The sequence below is a fragment of the Papaver somniferum genome, chromosome 1 (assembly GCF_003573695.1).
Source record: "Papaver somniferum cultivar HN1 chromosome 1, ASM357369v1, whole genome shotgun sequence".
Lineage (NCBI taxonomy): Eukaryota > Viridiplantae > Streptophyta > Magnoliopsida > Ranunculales > Papaveraceae > Papaver > Papaver somniferum.
In genome coordinates, this window is record NC_039358.1 from 40724828 (window position 1) to 40748365 (window position 23538).

Here is a 23538-nt window from a genome sequence, read left to right on the forward strand (position 1 = left end):
CAAATTGGAAGGTGTGGTGGTTCACTCATGATGGCTCGAACCTTTCAGCACCTGAAATGTCATACTGCCTCGCCCTCCGACATCCACTCTCTGACATTTCCTCCAGAAATTTCCCTTTCCACCATTATAATTGTATTCCCCCGAGATAAATGCACCACTTGCATTTTTCCAGCAGGGTTCCAGTTTTTCTATTATTAAGCAATCTTATCTCTCCCCTCTAGTAAAATTTCCGAATCTAAATAAAAAATAAAAAAATTTACCCGTCCAAACCTAATCAGAAATCAGAACCATATCAAGAAGACCATTTTCAATCAACTGGAAGCTCCAGAAAAAATGACACAGAAAGAAAAACAATCCTTTCCGGTAGAAGCCTCCGGTTTATAAGTTTTATTCAATACAAAGCCATAAGAGGTACACTGATCATCAGAATACCAAGTTCAACATGAGTACAAGAAAAAGGGGATTTGCAAGACATCAAAACGACTAGGAAACAAGAAGAAGCAGTAAAAAGAAGAAAATTATTCGCCGGCAGAAGCTCGAGTCCCTGACGCCCCTATCAGAGCTTCTTCAAACACTTTCCCCAGCAATCCCTCGGGCAGCAAAGATTCCATAAGGAATACGTGTCAACAGCAACAACCTTCATGTCCCACCTGGACACCGTCTCAGCAGCGATGATATCCGACCTCTTCCTAGCTTCCGCTCCAGCAGTTGATCCGATGTACGCCACCATGATTCCCCCATCATTACCAGCAAAGTTTTCGCCGTACCTCCCAGAGGTTTTCTCAGCAGCCTTTTGAGGAGGGTTCCCTGACTCATCCATGTCGGAATCCATAGAAGTCTGGGCATTCGCCTGTGCCTCGCATGGGTAGATCAAAGGAATATCCTGGATGATTGCTCTGATTTCGCAAAACAGAGACCCGATCATGTCCAATGATTCCTCATGGGAAGAAGATCGGTCTTTACCAATCCCGGAACATCTCTCCAAAGATCTGGCGGTGCCACCGTTACTAGGAGACGCCATCACGATATCGGGAGAAGAACGAATATTACCTTACCTGCACCAACAAACAACTAGAAATAGGGAGATGACGCAATTTCACCAGCAGTATATATACACAAACCCTAAAAAGGGGAAAGGGAGAGTAACACGCTTTCATGGACGTAATGTTTCCAGATTTTTTTGTAAAAGGGGAAGAATTCTCTGCTAAATCCAGAAGAAAGGCAGTCGGTCCCGCAATAGCCAGCCTCGCCACTTCCAAAACGCACGCACTTTCCTTGCCAGTGCCGGCCTTACCAACGCTCAGCGCTAATCATGCAAGTCCGTGTCGTCCATGCAGTCTGCGCCAGCCACACCTTCCTTATCGGTACTGTCCTTACCAACATTCAACACTGGCCATGCCCTTCAATACCAGCGCTTCCCTTCCAGCGCCAGCATTACCAACACTCAACGCTAGCCACGCCGATACTGTGTCAGCCATGCCTCCCTTGCCAATCAACGCCCGGCCTTGCCAATCCGCGCTTTCCCTTTGCCAACGCCATGCTCTGTCAAGTGGCCCACACCCATTCCAAGCTTATTGGTGCTGACAAGTCCCTTCCATGTCAAGTCTATGCTAGCAGCTCCGCCTCGCGTTCCAAAGCCTGGCCCCAAAAACACCTAGTCATACTGGGATTTTTGCAAAGCTGCCAGATATGAGGATTGTGGATTCTTACTTACATCTCGAAAAAGGTCAGACAAACCTCTTTCACGACTTACTGTCTCAGTTCTATCATCGTCTGTCACCATCTTATGCTTACCTCGCAACAAGGCCCCTGTTCCAAGCTAAACAGGGGACTTAATGTTGATGGTGGTTTTTGAACAAAGGTTAAAACCGTAAAACCTCACGTATAGCATGACGTCACCAGTTACACTAGCAAATTTATTAGAACATTTAACGCGCTTATGTAAAAATCACCATGGTACCCTTTTTCAAATACTAAATTAGGGTTTCGATGCGCGAAACCCTGAATTCACACATACCGCGCAACCATTACGCAAAAAGCATGGAAAACATGCCAAATGCACGCATTGTGCAATCATCGCGCAGAACATAGCAATTGCACGTACCGTGCAATCACTGCACAAAAGCATGGAAATCATGCCACTCACACATGTCATGCAACATGCCAAATGCATGCACCGTGCAAACATCGCGCAAAACATAGCAATTGCACGTACCGTGTAATCATTTGGCAAACATGCCAAATGCACGCACCGTGCACTCATCACACAAAACATAGCAATTGCATGTACCATGCAATCATTGTGCAAAAAATGGAAACCATGCCAAAACTACAAATAACGCGCAACCGTTGCGCTAAATATGGCAACCACGCCAAACCGCCAAAAATCCAAAACGCACCGCCATTGGCACATGCCGTGCAACCCTTGCAACCAGGCATGCCAAGTCATGCAACCTAGGGTCAAAGCCGCCACACGTGCCATTGGCACATGCCGTGCAACCCTTGCAACATGGCATGCCAAGCCGTGCAACCTAGGGCCAAAGCCGCCACACGCGCCATTGGCACATGTCGTGGAAGTGTGCAAGCCGTGCAACCTGGCATGCCAAGCCGTGCAACCTAGGGCCAAAGCCGTCACATGCGCCATTGGCACATGCCGTGCAACCCTTGCAACCTGGCATGCAAAGCCGTGCAACCTAGGGCCAAAGCCGCCACACGCGCCATTGGCACATGTCGTGCAACCCTTGCAACCTGGCATGCCAAGCCGTGCAACCTAGGGCCAAAGCCGCCACGCGCGCCATTAGCACATGCCGTGCAACCCTTGCAACTTGGCATGCCAAGCCGTGCAACTTAGGGCCAAGGCATACCACACATGCCATTGGCACATGTCGTGCAACACTTGCACTTTGGCATTACCACTTGCACCCGACATGCAACCCAGGGCCAAGGCATACCACACATGCCCTTGGCACATGCCGAGCAACACTTGAACTTTGGCACTTCCACTTGCACCCGACATGCTACCCAGGACCAAGGCATGCCACGCATGCCGTGCAACTCTTGCACTTTGGCATGCCGCGCCTACATCAAAGGCCACGATTCCTCTTATACAAAATCTCGACCGTCGAAGGTCGCCACTGAGCCGACAAGTCTCTCAAGCTCAACTTATCAAACACCAGCGACATGCTACATGTTTTCCACGAAAACACTCGAGACATCAAAACGTGTCACAAACTGGGGGATACTCATTAGGGTTTTGGTTTGGAGGTCTACAGCGTGCGGCATACATGCCCGTTTCAAGAAAGTGTAATAAGAATAAAACAGTTAGTAAATGCAAGAAGTAATGGTGAAACGCTCTTTCATTATGGAACAACAATTCCATCAAATTCCATCAATACCAGGCGTTACCACCCCTTCCCATTTAACTCATTCGTTTCTTTTCTTACGGGGCCAGAGTACGTTTCACTTGGACTTGTATAAATAGTTTTTATCTATTTCCACCAAGACACAAGTTTTTGGTTAGGGAGAAATACAACACTCAGAAAAGCAACTCTTGCTAGCTTTCTCAAATCTTTCTTCTTCTGATACAAGTCAAGTACTACTCTTCCAGAACTGCTCTGGTCTCAACACTCTCTTCGCTTCCCTCCCTAAACCATCCCTTCTCCTCCTCTTTGTGACCGAAGCAAATATGGAATGGCCATTTCTTGGTTTAGGCCAGATTTGTATAGATTGATCTCTCGAATCTAAAGTACTCCCGTGTAGTACATTTGTTTAGGGTTTAGATTTGTTTCTCACCCACTCACCGAAATTACCAAAATCAGCAGAGACGATTTTCACCCATAAACAATCCCATAGGGTTTTCGACAAGTTTTGACTGCTAGCACAATCAAGAGGAAGAGTCGCGAAACACCTTAAATATAACGACCTAGTCCGCGACTCAGCTGTTTGAGATTTGTTTTTGTGAATTTTCTATATTGTTTCCAACACAAGGATCATGTGATTTATCTATATGGTTTCTGTTTAGAAGAAACCATTCGTTAACCACAAAGTAGATTGTTAGAGCATAGCTCGATAGACCTCGCATGCGTTGCTATATCAAGCATGTTTGCCAATGTTAGTGATCAAAACTATGAGTCTTAATTTCTATCCTATATAGCTAAGTCTCGAACTAGGATAGAAAAATGTAGTTGGGATCAAGGACTTCATGGCGATTCATCATACAACGACGAAGATCTATACAAGGAACCATGGAACTTCATCAACAAAAAGGTATGTGGAGACTTGAACTTATCTATCACTCAAAAGTCTATCTCTTCTATCTCCTACTTCTTATGAGACAAAAGTCGTATGTTATATAGACTAGATCATACACATTTGATATTCCGAGCCGAGTATATCTCGCCTATCTAATGACACTAGACACCCTCAAGATTCAAATCAGTTCATATCCATATGATCAACAATCATATCAATCAGTGTTTTCTTAAATATGTGAATTCCAATTACCTGTGGGTAAATTTTGTTCTGATATATTTAAGAAAAACAGGATTACAAGCATTTGACAAAAATTTTGATCATGAACAAAAGTGATTTGACGTCACTGTGGTGATAGCCAATCAACTAAAATAATGCCATTATCACATGATGTCGATAACTGCTAAACCTACACTTTACGGTTTGCAAATTCATGCTTGTAATAACATTATGATGATACTGAGATATAACACTCTAGTATCACTGTGGTGATAACTAAAGAGTCCCATAATAATTTTAAGTATAATCCCATAAAATTTAAAGAAAAACAATAATGCGAGAGAAACTATATCATAACGCACAAGCACACACACAAACCATATCATAATGCACACACAAATTTAATGGTGTCAAAAAATGGTTTTGATCATAAAATTTATAATGAAACTCGATAAAAAATCATGTTAGTGTTTCGATAAAGCGTAAGCGTAAGTTAATTTACAATAATTATTGGTTTCATTATTTTAAAATTAATATTGTCTTGTTATCTTAATATTAACTAACACGTATACATGCCCACAAGAAAATATTAATGTTTCCAACTTTTAGTGTCTTAATAACCATTCACGTGCTGAAAATATTATGTTTATCTTCATTTTCTTTGGAGCACTTATTAATTCATTCCATAAAGATATAATCAAACCCAATTTTATTAGATGTGAAAAGTAATGCAATTCCATAAGAACGATTATGTTCACAGAAGGGGAAAACCAAATATATCAAACCCAATTTTATTTTATTATTGCATATGATTAACGGACGATCATGAGTTCTAAACACAAGCTCTAGATGCCAACTATAAGATTTAGTTTTATAGATACTTAATTTAGGATCGTTGAACTTCATGATAATCACACGATAATTATATATAAGAATAGTTTATACGGAATACCTTTTAGCGTTAATCCGTAGTACATCCCGATGATCTCAATAGCAGCGGTAATACCTTGCGGAGGTCATGGTTTCTCCTTCTTCACCTCTTACGTTATGAATAATCAATTCTCCGAACCCAATACCGATGGCTATTGTGTTCCTGTTATAGGTAGAAGAAGGACCAAGTTCCTAGGATTTAATTAATAGCATTATATCTCGACCGTCCATCAAAGAAGAGATATTAATAAATAATCCCAGAAATAGTAACCGACATAAGTTAGCAATTTTCTATAATTAACCAAAATTATTACGTGGCCCAAGGGAATATTTCTATGTGTAGAAATATTTTTACAGTATCCTCTAACATGCGAGAAAAACTAATGTAAATGGTTATAAATGAGTAAATTCAGACCTCGTAGTTGAAGAGCCGCAACTTTTTAGTCCAGGATGCACTTAGAATGTTGGCGTATTCTCGACAGCTCCCCACATATATACCAGAGTTGAGTGAAACCAAGCTTTCGACATAGTTCTCTGCACCATGTATCCTTGCTGAACTGCTTTTCATGGTATCTTGCTTTGTGTCATATAAAACTAACTTTTTCTTGTCCTCTAATAGAAGAATCTTACCATCTCTGAAAGACCAAACTACTCTTAGTGGATTTAGACCGAAAGGTTGTCTAGCTTGAGTCTGGGGAATGATAAAGCGTTTAGTCCAGGATTCGGGAACACCATAATCTTGCATCACCCATATCTCAAGTTGATAACGAGGCTCCCAGACACCGTCAACTACACATAGGGACTCATCCAATACTCCCATCGTCCTAGCAAAACATTAAGTGCTATTTTTCATAAATGCTTTTGGCAAGTGCATTTGCTTAAACTTGTCCTCGCTGAAATCAAAAGAGATGATTGACTCCTGCTGTAGCTCCTTCTCAAGAATCCTGCATCCAGCTAACCAGTGACGAAGTCCATTGACAACCACCCCAGATACGGTATCATATGGGATATACTTTAGAATATGATAAGGCATATTGGTCCGGATGCTTCTCCATGAATCTGACAGTAACGAATATACCTCTGAAACATGAACCTCCTCCTCAGTGGGTGGCAACGTGACAGAACCATCTCGCGAGAATTCACCTTTCAGGAGCTTGTAGTCGTCATTATTACCATCATAACCAAATGAATAAATAGAAGAGGAGCGGTTTGTAAATTTAGTTTGTGAATTGGGTAATATCTTGTATTCTCTAGTTGTTGGGTTCCAGATGACAGGGACCTTCACCAACTCATCAACCATACAAGTTTGGAACATGACGCAAATCAAACCATTACAAGATCCCAACAACTGAATTGAATGAGCCAAGTCTTGGAATGGGAGATCCATCGGAACACCACCACCATTATGCTCGAAAGAAGAAGAATAGAGCGTATCATCATAACTTACGGTGCTAACTAGAGGATAATATGGCTTGGTGCCTTCTTTAATCATAAACATGAACTTAGATTGTGTTTTTCTGTTGTGGATAGTATGCTCGAGATGCTGTTCCGCAAATTTGGGGTTAGAAATTAAGGAAAACCATGTTTTGCAAACGTACCTACAATTAATGATCGATTTCGCAGGTAGCCTTACAAGGATTTCATACATCACATCTTCTGGGAAGAGGATCATGCTTGACATTGTTGTTCGCTGCCTCTCGGTGGTAATAAAATTCGTTAAAATAATAATCTTTCTAAAAAAATCGTTAAAATAATAAAAAAATTAGTCCAACTAAACTTGCAAAGGTTAAATTTTTTCTCGCTAAAATAATAATCTCTCTAAAATAATCTCGGTACCAAAACTATTATTTTAAAGAAGCTTTACTGGACCAGTACCACCCTATTTATATATCTAGAGTAGACCATAAAATATTTTTGACGAAAGCCTGAATATAATAAGAATCGGACACCAAATATAATAAGAATCGGACACCAAGTAATTACCATAAGTAAGAATTTCCAAACATAGCTTCTAACTTACACGCGGTCACACAATATTAATGAATCTGATTGATGCATTTGTAATATAACCCTTGAGCATATGTATATATCATCATACTCATCTTCTCCTTCCACCAAATTATTCAATTGAAAAGGTAAGAATCTAACTCTTTCCATTATAGGTTTGCACATGGCGATTTGAAATTACTTTAAGAGTACTTTGCTAATTAACCTTATGCTATAACAGTTGTTTGTTGTTGTTTACTCTGAAGTGAACCGGATTCAGTTTAAATAACTTGTTAAATTTGGTCACATTCAATGGGCGATACGTGAGAAAGTGGGAAAATGTTTACATGGTTTGGTCATGAGACCCATATAGGAACAACAGTCATCAGAAGGTTTGACTTCTATTGGTTTCAGCGGAAATATCCATTCAAGGTTAAAAATAAACCTGATTATCAATCTCCAATACAAAACTTCAATTTTGACAGGGAGACGGAATATTTATGATTCTGGCTGCCGGTTACAACCTTGATTAATTCCCGCAGGACCGAAGCAGCTTCTACAGTTTCAAGCACACAAAACAAAATGATACATCATGGAGGCCCAGATTTCCGAAAGACTAGCTTAAAAATGAATCCGCTAAAGAGGACCAGGAAACGTCCCATTCTCCAACTGTTCGTTCCACCTCTCAATCTGCAGGGTTTACACACAATTATAAACAAAATAGAGCATAATCGACACAGATTTATGAACATGATGTAAAAATAAATTATCCATTCAGATGGACACAGTGAACGATAATAACGAGCAAACTTGTCACACTCTGGTGCATCCTTTCCTTTGGCTCTTATGCACCTATGGTACTCGATGTAGCGAGTGTAGCAATGGCGTGTTTGGTTAGTGGTAGGAAAACGATAGTCGCAAGGAGCTGTTTTCAAGTCATCAACCTGAAGTGCCAACATGCATAAAGGCTAAATCAGATATTCATCGATATGAACGAATCGTGGAATACATGTTTAGTAGTGGTGGTGGTACTAGTAGAATACGTTGATGATGGATGAGTCATCGGGTGGTTGAGGTGGAGTTTGAGTGATTTCGCCGTATTCATGAACTGGTCTTGGAGCTTGTTGTCCTGTTGCCACTTTATTCACATCTCTTCCTCTCATCGTCTCGTGTGAATCTAAGCTTGAATCCGCCATCTCTGATCTTCCTAGTTACTAAATTTAATTCGTCTATGTGATCTATACAGTTCTATGCTAATTCAAATCTTAAACTAAAAATCTTATGTTTCATTGTAGCCGTGCAAAAGGTTTATATACATGGCAATTGTTTAGATATGTGTCACATACACTTAAATGAGGTGTCATCACTCTCAGATGCCGCATGGCTTCGGAATGATCGCCATAACTATCTCAAAAAAGCAAGAAATTCAGAGAAGGCCCTTACAACTGGAGACTACTACAACTGTACGAAAATCAGGTGAGTTCCGACCACTTCTGATTTCGCCGATTAAGGAACGTTGTGTCTTGCGAGCTAAGCTCTGTTGAATAGAGAAGTACGCAAGCAAGGGTCATGTAATCTATTTCTTCTTCTTTTTGGTTTTTCGTTATCCTTCTCCTTTGTTTAGGTTGGGGTGTTGGGCTTCCTTAACTCCGATACATATAGCCCATTACAAAGCGTTATGTTCTCCAGTCCTGTCAAGTGCAAAGGAGAAGAATTTAGTCCCACATCTCTCAAAAATGCAAACTATACTTGATATTTAGATTTCAAGATTTATCATTAATAAAAATTATTTTCACATTTAATTAATGCAACTCTTAGGTCAACTGAGCTACTAATAATACTATGACAATTCTGAATAAGTCTTTCTTTGACACGAGAGAAAAACTTATTTATAATCAATGCATCGTTTCGTAGTAAAATCTTTGGCAATAAGTCTTGCTTTATACCGTTTAAAATTGCTATTACAGTCTTATTAGGTCAGAAAGACCCAATTTCATACAACTGATTTGTGTCTTTCGAGCAATTAAACAATATCCGAGACTTGACTTCCAACCAATGATTTTTGCTCACATAGCATCAATCCATTAATCAAAATTATTACACATAATATTTGTGAACCTAAAACCGAGTCTTTGCCATTCCATATCAAAATGTAATAAATTCTTGTAAGAAAATCACTGAAACAACATGAATAACTTTCTTTCAATCTCTGTTGAGACCTTCTTAATGCTGGTTCATGTTGTTATCAAAAAATTTCTTTATTGGCATATTATGGAGTATTGGATCAGTAATTTGTAGGCTTTCATTATCTAACATTCTGATAATGAGAAGATTCACAATAACTGTAGAAATCTTAAATAAAGGGATCATTATCATGATTTCTTGAACAGATATATCCACGTACTCCCACTGATTATGCCATCATTAATAAATTTATATTTTCGATTTCAATAAATCCCATACTTCGGTTAGAATATTAAAGGTGATTTAAACTAGGTTTCCAGCCTTTTTAGTCCAAAGTGTGTCTTTGAAACTTCTCTAACGGAAATCTATTTAAATTACACAGTTACAGAAAGAACAAACATTCACAAATGTATAGCCATTATGCATGGTTCATCATGCTTCTAACCATTTTCATAAAAGTATTATTTATCCCTTTGATATACACCATTACGCCAAGGATAAGTTGGCATTGTGTATTGAGAAACAATTCCGAACTTTTGAAGATACTATGCAAAAGATTTAGGATATTATCCTGTTTTGTCATACCTTTCACAATATTCACCACATTTGTCAGACTTTATGATTTTTCACTTTATCTATAATTGCCTCTCAATTTCAATAATAAATATTCGATAAAACATCCATGGATTGAGATTCATAATGCACTCGATAGATCTACATAATAACGCGAAAAATCATTAGGTGATAAATAATTTTATCTTCCAAAAATTGGACCATTAAAAGTCTACAAATAATCATAATCTACAATTAATAAGAACAAAAGCTGAAATTTATAATAGAGATAAATGACAATTAAGCTTACAATAGTTACATACCTTCAATAAGATTCTACTGTGGGTAAAACCTTATCAAGGAACAATGTGAGACATGAAAAACATTAGTACATATTTTACCTTCTCATACACACAACATTATGTTTGTTTAATACCATAACTAGAATCACTTGTGGGAAACTCACGTCCTAAAATGTATTAACAAACTCCAATAATTCTAAATATGTTCAACCTAATATAATGTGAGTTGTAGTCACCTGTGGGTGGCTATTATTTCACATGTATATGAAACATTTAGATAACCTTAATGCTTGTTTAAATTTATGAACCAAAACTACTTGTGAGCAGCATTGTTCTAATAGTTAAATCAAACTAAGAGGACTCAAAATATACAACACTAAAAAGATAAGAATTTAGCATCACTGTGGCGATAACTAAACAAACCAGCAAATATGTAGAATTGCAAATATCACACTAGCTTTTCTTGTGACATTGCATGGTCCTAATCAACGATATGGACATCCTTGATCTGATCATAAAATTAGTCGATTATAAACAATTATGAGTAACCCTAAAACATTAATCATAAACCTTTACTTAAAGGCATGTCATCATACATAAATTGTAAAAATAATTACACCCTTTAATTTAAATGTCCAAACATAATGAACTTTTCGTAAAACAAAATCGAGCATTAATCAAGTCTATAAGTATAATTCAACAATGAAATTTTGTTGAAGAAAAATTCTTTGATGCATCGCTCATTTAAATATGGTACATACTTAAAGATCATGATAAATAACGAATATATGATGAATTAATATGAAAGGTGTTAAATAGTCATTGAATATCATTTTCATAAATATGGAGAAATTTATCAAAAATAAAACCTCAATTTCATAGAGGATGCAATAAGTTTTGGACAACATAATAAAAATATTCATGAAAATATGAAGAAAAAAAAATTCGTAATAGGTTACTCAACTCGATAATGAGTTAATTTATGTAAATTTTCTTTTATGCACTTTTAAGAAATAACGTTTAATCATATGCCAATTATTTAATTACCATAATGTATGATCAGATATTGTACACTTCAATGTTATCTTAAACATGTGAACTCAAATTACCTGTGGGTAATTGTTGTTCTAATACATTTAAGAAAAACAACATTATAAGCACTTGACATAATAACGATTATGACTGGAAAAATTATTTGACATCACTATGGTGATTGCCAAACAACTCAAAAATGCCATAATAACTACTAAACCTTTCCTTTACGGCTTGGCGTATTCGTGCTTACAATAAAATTATTACTATTGCTAAGATAAAACACTCTAGTATCATTGTGGTGATAACTAAAGAATTATGTCCTAAGAATCTTAAGCACAATAATTTTATACGTACAACTAAAATTATCATCAACATTGGGAGAAAAGTGAAACATAATGACACTAGACACCCTCACGATTCAAATCAGTTCATATCCATATGATCAACAATCATATCAATCAGTGTTTTCTTAAATATGTGAACTCCAATTTCCTGTGGGTAAATTTTGTTCTGACATATTTAAGAAAAACAGGATTACAAGCATTTGACAAAATTTTTGATCATGACCAAAAGTGATTAGACGTCACTGTGGTGATAGCCAATCAACTAAAATAATGTCATTATCACATGATGTCGATAACTGCTAAACCTACACTTTACGGTTTGCAAATTCATGCTTGTAATAACATTATGATGATACTGAGATATAACACTCTAGTATCACTGTGGTGATAACTAAAGAGTCCCATAATAATTTTAAGTATAATCCCATAAAATTTAAAGAAAAACAATAATGCGAGAGAAATTATATCATAACGCACAAGCACACACACAAACCATATCATAATGCACACACAAATTTAATGGTGTCAAAAAATGGTTTTGATCATAAAATTTATAATGAAACTCGATAAAAAATCGTGTTAGTGTTTCGATAAAGCGGAAGCGTAAGTTAATTTACAATAAAAATTGGTTTCATTATTTTTAAAATTAATATTGTCTCGTTATCTTAATATTAACTAACACGTATACATGCCCACAAGAAAATATTAATGTTTCCAATTTTTAGTGTCTTAATAACCATTCACGTGATGAAAATATTATGTTTATCTTCATTTGCTTTGGAGCACTTATTAATTCATGCCATAAAGACATAATGCCCAATAAATATTTTCTCATTTATCTCATATCTCTAATTTACCTCTTTTTCACATACAAGACAATTAGAATATATGGACTTTAGTGGAACAATTATGCATGTTTATGACTACATGATGTGGACATTCTTCCATTTCATTTATCATCATTATTACGTTCATTATTACCTCATATGCTCATTATATGCCATTATTTAAAAAATAATATTTTTTAAAATGATTTTCTTTTATTTACATGCCAAAAATAAAACAATTAGGCCAAAAATAAACTCAATAAGCAAGATATATTAACTTATTTTACATGAAATAAAGGGTAGGACATTAGTATTAAATTAAAATATATCTTCCTCCAAAATTAAGTAGGTTATTAATGTTGAAATATATTTTCTTCCAAAATTAAGAAGCTAATATAAAAGTATACAAGAAAATCATAAGTGATAATGGCCACAGGATCTTAAATTTTACAGTATACCATAATTTTTAACCGATTTGATTTTGATGAGATAATAAAAAATCAAACATGAGCATGAAGTGTGACCATGATATGGGTCGAGATAATCAGATGTGAAAAGTAATGCAATTCCATAAGAACGATTATGTTCACAGAAGGGGAAAACCAAATATATCAAACCCAATTTTATTTTATTATTGCATATGATTAACGGACGATCATGAGTTCTAAACACAAGCTCTAGATGCCAACTATATGATTTAGTTTTATAGATACTTAATTTAGGATCGTTGAACTTCATGATAATCACACGATAATTATATACAAGAATAGTTTATACTGAATACCTTTTAGCGTTAATCCGTAGTACATCCCCGATGATCTCAGTAGCAGCGGTAATACCTTGTGGAGGTCATGGTTTCTCCTTCTTCACCTCTTACGTTATGAATAATCAATTCTCCGAACCCAATACCGATGGCTATTGTGTTCCTCTTATAGGTAGAAGGAGGACCAAGTTCCTAGGATTTAATTAATAGCATTATATCTCGACCGTCCATCAAAGAAGAGATATTAATAAATAATCCCAGAAATAGTAACCGACATAAGTTAGCAATATTCTATAATTAACCAAAATTATTACGTGGCCCAAGGGAATATTTCTATGTGTAGAAATATTCTTACAGTATCCTCTAACATGCGAGAAAAACTAATGTAAATGGTTATAAATGAATAAATTCAGACCTCGTAGTTGAAGAGGCGCAACTTTTTAGTCCAGGATGCACTTAGAATGTTGGCGTATTCTCGACAGCTCCCCACATATATACCAGAGTTGAGTGAAGCCAAGCTTTCGACATAGTTCTCTGCACCATGTATCCTTGCTGAACTGCTTGTCATGGTATCTTGCTTTGTGTCATATAAAACTAACTTTTTCTTGTCCTCTAATAGAAGAATCTTACCATCTCTGAAACACCAAACTACTCTTAGTGGATTTAGACCGAAAGGCTGTCTAGCTTGAGTCTGGGGAATGATAAAACGTTTAGTCCAGGATTCGGGAACACCATAATCTTGCATCACCCATATCTCAAGTTGATAACGAGGCTCCCAGACACCGTCAACTACACATAGGCACTCATCCAATACTCCCACCGTCCTAGCAAAACAGTAAGTGCTATTTTTCATAAATTCTTTTGGCAAGTGCATTTGCTTAAACTTGTCCTCGCTGAAATCAAAAGAGATGATTGACTCCTGCTGTAGCTCCTTCTCAAGAATCATGCATCCAGCTAACCAGTGACGAAGTCCATTGATAAGCACCCCAGATACGGTATCATATGGGATATACTTTAGCATATGATAAGGCATATTGGTCCGGATGCTTCTCCATGAATCTGACAGTAACGAATATACCTCTGAAACATGAACCTCCTCCTCAGTGGGTGGCAACGTGACAGAACCATCTCGCGAGAATTCACCTTTCAGGAGCTTGTAGTCGTCATTCTTACCATCATAACCAAATGAATAAATAGAAGAGGAGAGGTTTGTAAATTTAGTTTGTGAATTGGATAATATCTTGTATTCTCTAGTTGTTGGGTTCCAGATGACAGGGACATTCACCAACTCATCAACCATACAAGTTTGGAACATGACGCAAATCAAACCATTACAAGATCCCAAAAACTGAATTGAATGAGCCAAGTCTTGGAATGGGAGATCCATCGGAACACCACCACCATTATGCTCGAAAGAAGAAGAATAGAGCGTATCATCGTAACTTACGGTGCTAACTAGAGGATAATATGGCTTGGTGCCTTCTTTAATCATAAACATGAACTTAGATTGTGTTTTTCTGTTGTGGATAGTATGCTCGAGATGCTGTTCCGCAAATCTGGGGTTAGAAATTAAGGAAAACCATGTTTTGCAAACGTACCTACAATTAAGGATCGATTTCGCAGGTAGCCTTACAAGGATTTCATACATCACATCTTCTGGGAAGAGGATCATGCTTGACATTGTTGTTCGCTGCCTCTCGGTGGTAATAAAATTAGTTAAAATAATAATCTTTCTAAAAAAAATCGTTAAAATAATAAAAAATTTTAGTCCAACTAAACTTGCAAAGGTTAAATTTTTTCTCGCTAAAATAATAATCTCTCTAAAATAATCTCGGTCCCAAAATTATTATTTTAAAGAAGCTTTACTTGACCAGTACCATCCTATTTATATATCTAGAGTAGACCATAAAATATTTTTTACGAAATCCTGAATATAATAAGAATCGGACACCAAATATAATAAGAATCGGACACCGAGTAATTACCATAAATAAGAATTTCCAAACATAGCTTCTAACTTACACGCGGTCACACAATATTAAAACACCATATCAATTTTCCTGAGCGGAATAGGAGGTGGCTTCAGACAAGACTCATGAGTGACGAGTCTACGAAAAATAACGGGAAATGTACACCCCCAGCTTGGTACAGAGGGTGCGCCATCCGGCTAAACCAAAATTCAAAATAATTGAAAGACCATATTACCCTTTTCTATCTTCATAAGTATATACTGCTCCTTTCACTTTCATTCCTCTTTCTGTTCTCTCGTCAGAACTAACTTGGATTACTCCGTCTTCAGCATCTCTCTTAAATTTTGATATGTAGATCAAATTCAAGATGGATATCATTGATGTTAGATAAATAATAAAAACAAATCAATGATAAAATAAATCAATCAAGAATAAATAAATAAATCTACATACCAAAACAATAATGAGACGATGTTTAACGTGGTTCGGTCAACTCGACCTACGTCCACAAGCAACCCCGTAGGGTGAATAATAATATTGATCATCAGAACATTCTGAGATGATTAACAATTACATTGATACTCTCTATCTATAGAGTAAGAATAATTAATATAGGATATTATATTGTTCTCTATAATATATATCCTAATTAACTAGAATATGAATAATAGGAAATTACCTAGATATTTGCCTTGTCTAGAAAACTACCTAAATTACACAAGATCTTTTTATTCTTGGAAACTTAACTGATCTCCGTCGATATTATGTGTTGTTTGATCTCTATCAATCTTCTGATAACTTGAGTCTTGATCACTTCATCTTGACTTTGACTTCAGTTTGAATATTGTATGGTCTTCACTTCACGTGCCATGTATATCACGGCCACTTGACTTAACCTTCACTTCACATGCCTGACTACACAGTTACTTGATTTAGTCTTTACTTCATCATACAGTTTCCTCGGTCCTTTTCTGCACCTCGGATACTTGTTTGTATCTACTATATATTCTAATACCCCCCCTCAAGTTGGACACGCAGAGAAACGTAGTGTGCAACTTGGACAATTGAAGAAAACTTGTGACAAAATCTGTACTTCACCTTCGAACAAGACACTTGATCTTCGGTTGCGGCGCTTGAAAATTGAAACAAACTCAGTAACACTGCAGAATATACGTTTTGACTTCTGTTGAAAATTGTCTTGACTTGGATAAGTTTGGTGAGGGTCCACGGTCCATACACTTATTTTTTTTTTTGAGAATTGGCTCGTTTGGCCACTGGATTTGGTTAGTTAATACTAACCATACGAAAGACTTCATGTTGCATCAACATTGAGAATCGGCTCGCTTGGCCAATGGATTTGGTTAGTTTAATACTAACCATACGAAAGACTTCATGTTGCATCAACATTGAGAAATATTGGTAGGCGTCTAGGAGACTTTTCAAATGAAAAAGATTCTCCTAAAGGAAAATATTGTGCAAAATCGTAATAATTATTATTACTAAAAAATATGATCGAAAATAGGAAATATTTTCGAAAATAAAAGATAAATATTTTATTGAATATCATTTCATGACATAAAGATCTCGCCAAGATTAGCAATTAAAGAAATTTACCACTCTTAGCGTCCTTAAATATAAGGAGAAATTTTACGTGGTTAAGATACAATATAATCTAAAATAAAGATAGAAATATTTTATATTGATTTTCGAAAACACATAAAATATTTTCAAGATAACCCAGAAGCGGGAGATTTTCGTCCTTAAATGTAAGGAGATATTTTTATTCCATAAAAAATACGGTGTGATGTGCAGTAATCCTAAAAATATATCACATATATGAAATTATTTTTAGATGCAATAATCATAAAATATATCGTCAATGCGGAAATACTTTTCGTGAAAGGAAGACATACTTTTGCATAATATCCAGGCAAAATATTTTGGAAAAGAAATATCATTGGATATATTATAAATGAATATCTTTAGGATAGAAAAATACTCTAGAGAGTAAATCAAAATAGGATATACAAAAATAAAATTATTTTCGAAATTGATAGTGAGTTCAGTTTTATACCTTTTGGATAAAAACCAAAACAGAAAGGGAATAGACGATCTCTGATGCGAGATGTAATAAATACACCCAAAATGTACAAAGACTCTTGTTGGGTATGAATGAGTTATCGGTCAACTAAATAAATGTTGACTTTGGAAAGAATGTGATGCAAATACATCATTATCTTTGAAAATAAATTTGAAGAATATATTTGCTCATAATTATCATAGCTAAGAATATATTTGATATACTGTGGTATATTTTAAACAGAAACTTTTCTTGAAACTAACATAAATTTCCATTTTTATATGAGATAATAAATGACAACAATGAACTTTGATATTGAAGACAAACAATCTTCCAAGAACACATGTCATAACGTTAATGAAGTTTTCATTAAGTTGATGATCATCCTCGAACAAATTAGGAATATGCAATTTTGTTTGGACGATAAAAACAAATATAACAAATTCAGAAAAGAACTTTGTTACATATAATTGATCAATTTTTTTTTAATGTTCAGTTTAAAATGAAATTATTATTGAACATTAAAATATGTTACGGAAGCGACTGGATCGAGAGCATCGCTGCTCTGATACCATCTTAAATTTTGATATGTAGATCAAATTCAAGATGGATATCATTGATGTTAGATAAATAATAAAAACAAATCAATGATAAAATAAATCAATCAAGAATAAATAAATCTACATACCAAAACAATAATGGAGACGATGTTTAACGTGGTTCGGTCAACTCGACCTACGTCCACAAGCAACCCCGTAGGGTGAATAATAATATTGATCATCAGAACATTCTGAGATGATTAACAATTACATTTAGACTCTCTATCTATAGAGTAAGAATAATTAATATAGGATATTATATTGTTCTCTATAATATATATCCTAATTAACTAGAATATGAATAATAGGAAATTACCTAGATATTTGACTTGTCTAGAAAACTACCTAAATTACACAAGATCTTTTTATTCTTGGAAACTTAACTGATCTCCGTCGATATTCTGTGTTGTTTGATCTCTATCAATCTTCTGATAACTTGAGTCTTGATCACTTCATCTTGACTTTGACTTCAGTTTGAATATTGTATGGTCTTCACTTCACGTGCCATGTATATCACGGCCACTTGACTTAACCTTCACTTCACGTGCCTGACTACACAGTTACTTGATTTAGTCTTTACTTCATCATACAGTTTCCTCGGTCCTTTTCTGCACCTCGGATACTTGTTTGTATCTACTATATATTCTAATAATCTCACATCACATCGTCGAAAACCATTGAGAGATCTCTTTTCCAGATTTCACCCATAATTTCATTGTTATCCGTCAGGAAGAATAGATCTGGCTGTAAAGGTCAATTTTAGGGTTTTCGATTGAACTTTTTTTCCTTCAATTGGTCTATTTTTTTGTAACGATTTCAAGTCAATTTCGGATTTTATTGACTAGATTCGATTATGGCACAACATCATGAGATAATTGGTCAGTTTGGAGTAACAAACAATGGCACACCAAGAAGAAGAAGAAGAAGTGGAGGAGGAGGAAGAAGAAGCAAATGGAAATGGAAATTCAAATTCAAACACAGCGTCAACAACAGAAGAAAAGAATCACTGATGAAGTTAAACCAGGTGGAGGAGCAGAAGGTTGTAATGATAGTGGTGGGAGGAATCACGAATTTGTGCAGCTGAATTTATGTGCGGAGATGATTTTTGGGCATTTATTGAAGAGTAGTAGTTAGTACGATGCGGAGAAGAAACTAGTGTGGGAGGAATCAGGAAAGTCTGTGCTGAATTTGTTGTCAAGAGGAAGATGTATACACAGGTAATCTCTCAGATTTGTTGCTTTAGCTTGTGCTAAGTTATCGTTCACCACTGTATTATCTTATCCTGCACTACTACCATCAGCTGCCCCGAATGGACTGTTGTTGGCTGCCGAAATAAATCTACCGAAATTTACTTTGGGCAGCCACCCTAATAACTTCTTTTTTAGGCGGGTGTTTCGCACTTTTGAAATATAAGGACTGATCAAACGAAATTGGTCGTTGTGCTTACTTGTTTCTTTTCTTGATCCTAGCAGAGAAAACAGTATCTCTAGGACTTCTGAAACTGCTGCTGGTTATCAAGTTATTAATTTATCTAGGTATTCCACCATTGTATTCCTACTTAGAAGACTGTTCTTGCTTCTAGCTACAACCTCCTTTAACAGAAACCATTGAAAGGTATGTATGATGATGTTTTTGCTGATAAAGATTACTGTTTTTATGATTAAATTGAATTTATCATATGATGATTAAAAGTGGGTTCATCTTATATTTGTTAAATTTTATTGAAAAATCATAGGTTCTTGAACATCTTGGGGATTCTTGGATAAAAATTCCATTCAATTTTTCAAAAACCACATGTTCTTATTTGCAGAATTGCATCTATTGCAATGTTTGTTTAAATTTACTGTTCATAATGGTTAAATTGGTTTTTTAATATGATGATTAACAGAGCCGGTCCGGAGGGGGTGCAGAGTGTGCGACCGCACAGGGCCCGGCTCTGGGGAGGGCCCTTGCATATCCAAGTATACACCACATGTGACCAACCCATTTCTCTTGTTTATTTTCTCCCCAAAAATATGTTTGCAGAGAGAATTTCAAGTCCGTGACATCTATGATCTTTTGAGCTTCCGTACACTTGTTCTTGTTCAACTTTGTATATGTTATAATGACTTATTCTAAACGGAATTAGCAAACAATATCCCAATCTTATTTTATTTTTTTCTTTTCATTATTTCATCCATCTATATTAAATCAAAAATTTTCTAAAATGTTAAATTTCTAATTTTTACCAATATTTTGTGTATCATAAAAACTACACTATCTTAATATACTAGGACATTTTAAACTTCATCGGTTCAAAAACACATTAACAACTAAAACACATTAACAAATACCAATCTTACAACACTTTCTTAATATTACGAAGAATCCACGCATTTTGTATATCATAACTACTGCACTATCTTAATATACCAGGACATTTGAAACTTCATCGGTTCAAAAACACATTAAAAAATATCAATCATACAACACTTTATTAATATTATGAAGAATCCACGCAGTGAGAGAAATTGATTTAATATATTTCGATTTTGAAAATGAAAAGTTGAGTTACAATTCACGGTTTAAATTCTACATATGGGTCATACGCTATAAGGGGAAATTGATTTAATCCTCATTGCAATAATCACTAAATATTTAGAGTTTTTCTTGCATTTTTGTTGTTCTTTTCAGTGAATATTAACCAAGAATTCCTTATTTAATCTTTGTCCTCCGTTGTTTCAAGGTTATCAGGAAAAAAAGTTGACCCTAGAGGCTTTATGATCAATTTCGCACAGGCCCTTCTAGACTCAGGATCGGCTCTGATGATTAAAGTTGATTATTGAACACAAATTGGATGAAAACCATAGTTTCTGGAAGCTTAAAGCTGATTCTTGGACGGGGTATTTTATAGTTTTCAAGATAGGAAATCTGAAATAATTAAACACAATGTAGCACATAGAACTTGATAGTAAGATTAAGTATCTCAAACTCAAAAGAGAAGAGAGAAATTTTTGTAGAGAGAAATTTTTGTCAGGAAGAGGAAAAGGAGTAAAGGGTTTGGGATAAGAGACACAGGAAGGTGTTGCGATAATATCCAGGGTATTACTAAACTAGCAATAAGAAGATTACCAAGAAGAGGTGGAGTGAAACGTATCAGTGGATTGATTTATGAAGAGACTCGTGGTGTTCTTAAGATCTTTCTTGAGAATGTGATTCGTGATGCTATTACTTACAATGAACATGCTAGGAGGAAGACATATACTGCTATGGATGTTGTTTATGCTCTCAAAAGACAAGGAAGAACCCTCTATCGATTTGGGGGTTAGGTTTTATATTATGTTTTGTAAAGAATGCAATTTAGGGTTCCAATTAGTTGATTTGGGTTTCAAATGTACTCGTAAATCCACTGTATGAATGTGAAATGTTTTGAATATTAATGAAATTTGGTAATCTACTTGTTTTTGTTTCAAAACAAAAACATTAAGTATCTCTCAAGTAACTAGTTCTTGTTTAGATTGTTAAGTTGTCTGAATTCCAGTAGAAAATTATGTCTAGTTATCATTCAGCATTACTGATATTAAATTTTTGGTACTTGTCTTGATAGGGTCTTAAATTGATAAAGAATGATGTCCGAGTCTCGATATGAGGACCCTGCAAAGTTTTGTGACCTTGTAAAGCATCCGACGAAGGCCGGAGTATGCATCATGCCTTCTTTTTGTCCATGACTCTGACATTGTGGTGGTGAGCAACGCCATTCCTAAATCTGCGTATCACATACTCGTCCTTGCAAGAGAAGAAGGTTTGCTCAGGCCTAGTGACGTTACTTGCAAACATATCCCCCTCTTAGATAAAATGCGAGAAGTTGGCACAATGATGGTGAAACGGTACTTGAAACTGGAAGGCCATAAGTCTCAAGCAATACGGATGGGTTTTCACTCTATTCCTGGTATGTTACAGCTCCACCTTCATGTCATGACTCAAGATTTTAAGGAAGCTGATTCAAATCACAACTGGAATAAGAACAATACTTCATTCTTTAAAGATGTTGACACTTGCATCAAAGAATTGGAAGAGGACAGACAACTAACGATTCCCGCTGATAAAAGGAAGTTGGAAGCTGACCCATTCTGCTACAGGTGTGAGACCTCGTATGAATCAGTCGATATAATCAGGAAGCATCAAAATATATGCCCATTCCCAGAAAATGTGAAGTCTTTTACTTGGTGAAACTTGTAACTCTACTCTCATTTCGAATCGAGAAAAGGCTGACAAGAAGTATATACCCCTTCATTTAAGGAAAGGCAGCAGGAGCAGCGGCTCGTGGTTGAAGAAGGATGAGTCAGCCAAATATCCAGAGAGCGATAAGACCATGGAATCACAATTTTGGTCCGCCACTAGCTTAGGAGGGATGAGCAGCAGCAGCGAGTCATGGTTAGACACGAAGGAGTCCGCTGCTAACCCGTTTAGGCCCGCTCGTAGCTTAAAGGAGGATAAATACTCAAAGGGAGGATTTTGGGAGGATGAGGAAGAAAAAGACAGAGATAGCAGTAACTCGTGGTTACAGGAAAAGGAGTCCGCTGCTAAACTGTTTAGACCCTCCCCTAGCTTAAAGAATGAGAAGCAGTCAAAGGGTGGATTCTGGGAAGATATCCAAGAGAAGGAGAGAGACAGGAGTAACTCGTGGTTACAGAAAAAGGAGTTTGCTGCCAAACCGGTTTGGCCCGCTCCTAGCTTGAAGGAGGAAAAGCAGTCGAAGGGTGGCTTCTGGGAGATGAGCAAGAGACAGAGAGAGATTGGTCATCTCTGTGGAAGAAGCAGGGAAACTAGATATCATTGTGGCTCCTTCCATTTCTATTTAATGTTCTTTTTATTTTCATTATTAGCTATGGTAAATATTAATCTACTATCACTGATCGGTTTTGTGTCCTTGAAACTGTAAATGTTTGTTCAATCAAGGTTATATGGTTGTCTTCATTGCTTTCAAATGGTTACCATGTTTATTTTGTACTGGTTGTGTTATGCAATTATCTACAGTATTTTCTATGCATAAACTTCACATGCTGCCAATAAACAAGTAAACCCTAACTTGGCCTCAAAAACTTCTGCAGCAGTATTGTGCATTTCAAGTTTCTATTTGTACTGTCCACTAGTGATACCCACCTTCAGTACTAGGGACTGCTTGCTGGGTTTTGAGTGACAATATCAATAGAGAATAAACTTTTTAGTCTGCATATTGTCCTGCTAATTTTCGAGACAAGGGTTATGCAAGAGGAAGGAAGTATGACTAAGGTTATGCAATCTACTACCATGCCCTCTCTGCCCCAGTTGTGAAGTCTTCACACGTGATAACCTTGGGGGAAAAAAAATCCGACCAAGTTATCAAAGAAAATTGCAGGTAGCACTAGAAAAGAGGACGTGGAAGTGTCCTACCAGAAGCTATTTTAAATTACCTGGAGAGTTTGGGGTTTTCACTATCTACCACAACTGATATGCTGACAGAATTCAGGATTTTCA

At 36.2% G+C, this 23538-nt stretch overlaps 4 protein-coding genes across 4 annotated transcripts; 1 reads left to right on the forward strand and 3 right to left on the reverse strand.

The window, feature by feature from the left end:
- Positions 1-6235: 6235 nt before the first annotated feature.
- LOC113291470 (F-box/kelch-repeat protein At3g06240-like) lies at positions 6236-7081 on the reverse strand. The gene has a single exon (XM_026541019.1). The coding sequence runs from the start codon at positions 7079-7081 to the stop codon at positions 6236-6238; it is 846 nt and encodes a 281-aa protein (XP_026396804.1).
- A 941-nt stretch (positions 7082-8022) lies between these two features.
- Positions 8023-8582, reverse strand: LOC113328066 (cytochrome c oxidase subunit 6b-3-like). Its single transcript, XM_026575161.1, has 3 exons — positions 8430-8582; positions 8158-8330; positions 8023-8077 (listed from the first exon to the last, which is right to left on the reverse strand). The coding sequence occupies exons 1-3, from the start codon at positions 8580-8582 to the stop codon at positions 8023-8025; spliced, it is 381 nt and encodes a 126-aa protein (XP_026430946.1).
- Positions 8583-13802: 5220 nt separating this feature from the next.
- Positions 13803-14891, reverse strand: LOC113291539 (F-box/kelch-repeat protein At3g06240-like). The gene has a single exon (XM_026541087.1). The coding sequence runs from the start codon at positions 14889-14891 to the stop codon at positions 13803-13805; it is 1089 nt and encodes a 362-aa protein (XP_026396872.1).
- A 6985-nt stretch (positions 14892-21876) lies between these two features.
- On the forward strand, positions 21877-22251 carry LOC113291612 (aprataxin-like). The gene has a single exon (XM_026541145.1). It carries the CDS (start codon positions 21877-21879, stop codon positions 22249-22251), a length of 375 nt encoding a protein of 124 aa, XP_026396930.1.
- Positions 22252-23538: the final 1287 nt, after the last annotated feature.

What these genes read in the sequence shown, in the direction of transcription:
- LOC113291539 (XM_026541087.1), bottom strand. Translation starts at nt 14,891, where the DNA reads ATGTTTATGATTAAAGAAGGCACCAAGCCATATTATCCTCTAGTTAGC.
- LOC113291470 (XM_026541019.1), bottom strand. Translation starts at nt 7,081, where the DNA reads ATGTCAAGCATGATCCTCTTCCCAGAAGATGTGATGTATGAAATCCTT.
- LOC113291612 (XM_026541145.1), top strand. Translation starts at nt 21,877, where the DNA reads ATGCGAGAAGTTGGCACAATGATGGTGAAACGGTACTTGAAACTGGAA.
- LOC113328066 (XM_026575161.1), bottom strand. Translation starts at nt 8,582, where the DNA reads ATGGCGGATTCAAGCTTAGATTCACACGAGACGATGAGAGGAAGAGAT. An exon ending in ATGACTCATCCATCATCAAC is followed by an intron (nt 8,331 to 8,429) that starts GTATTCTACTAG and finishes TTGGCACTTCAG; the next exon opens with GTTGATGACTTGAAAACAGC. An exon ending in TCACTGTGTCCATCTGAATG is followed by an intron (nt 8,078 to 8,157) that starts GATAATTTATTT and finishes GTAAACCCTGCA; the next exon opens with GATTGAGAGGTGGAACGAAC.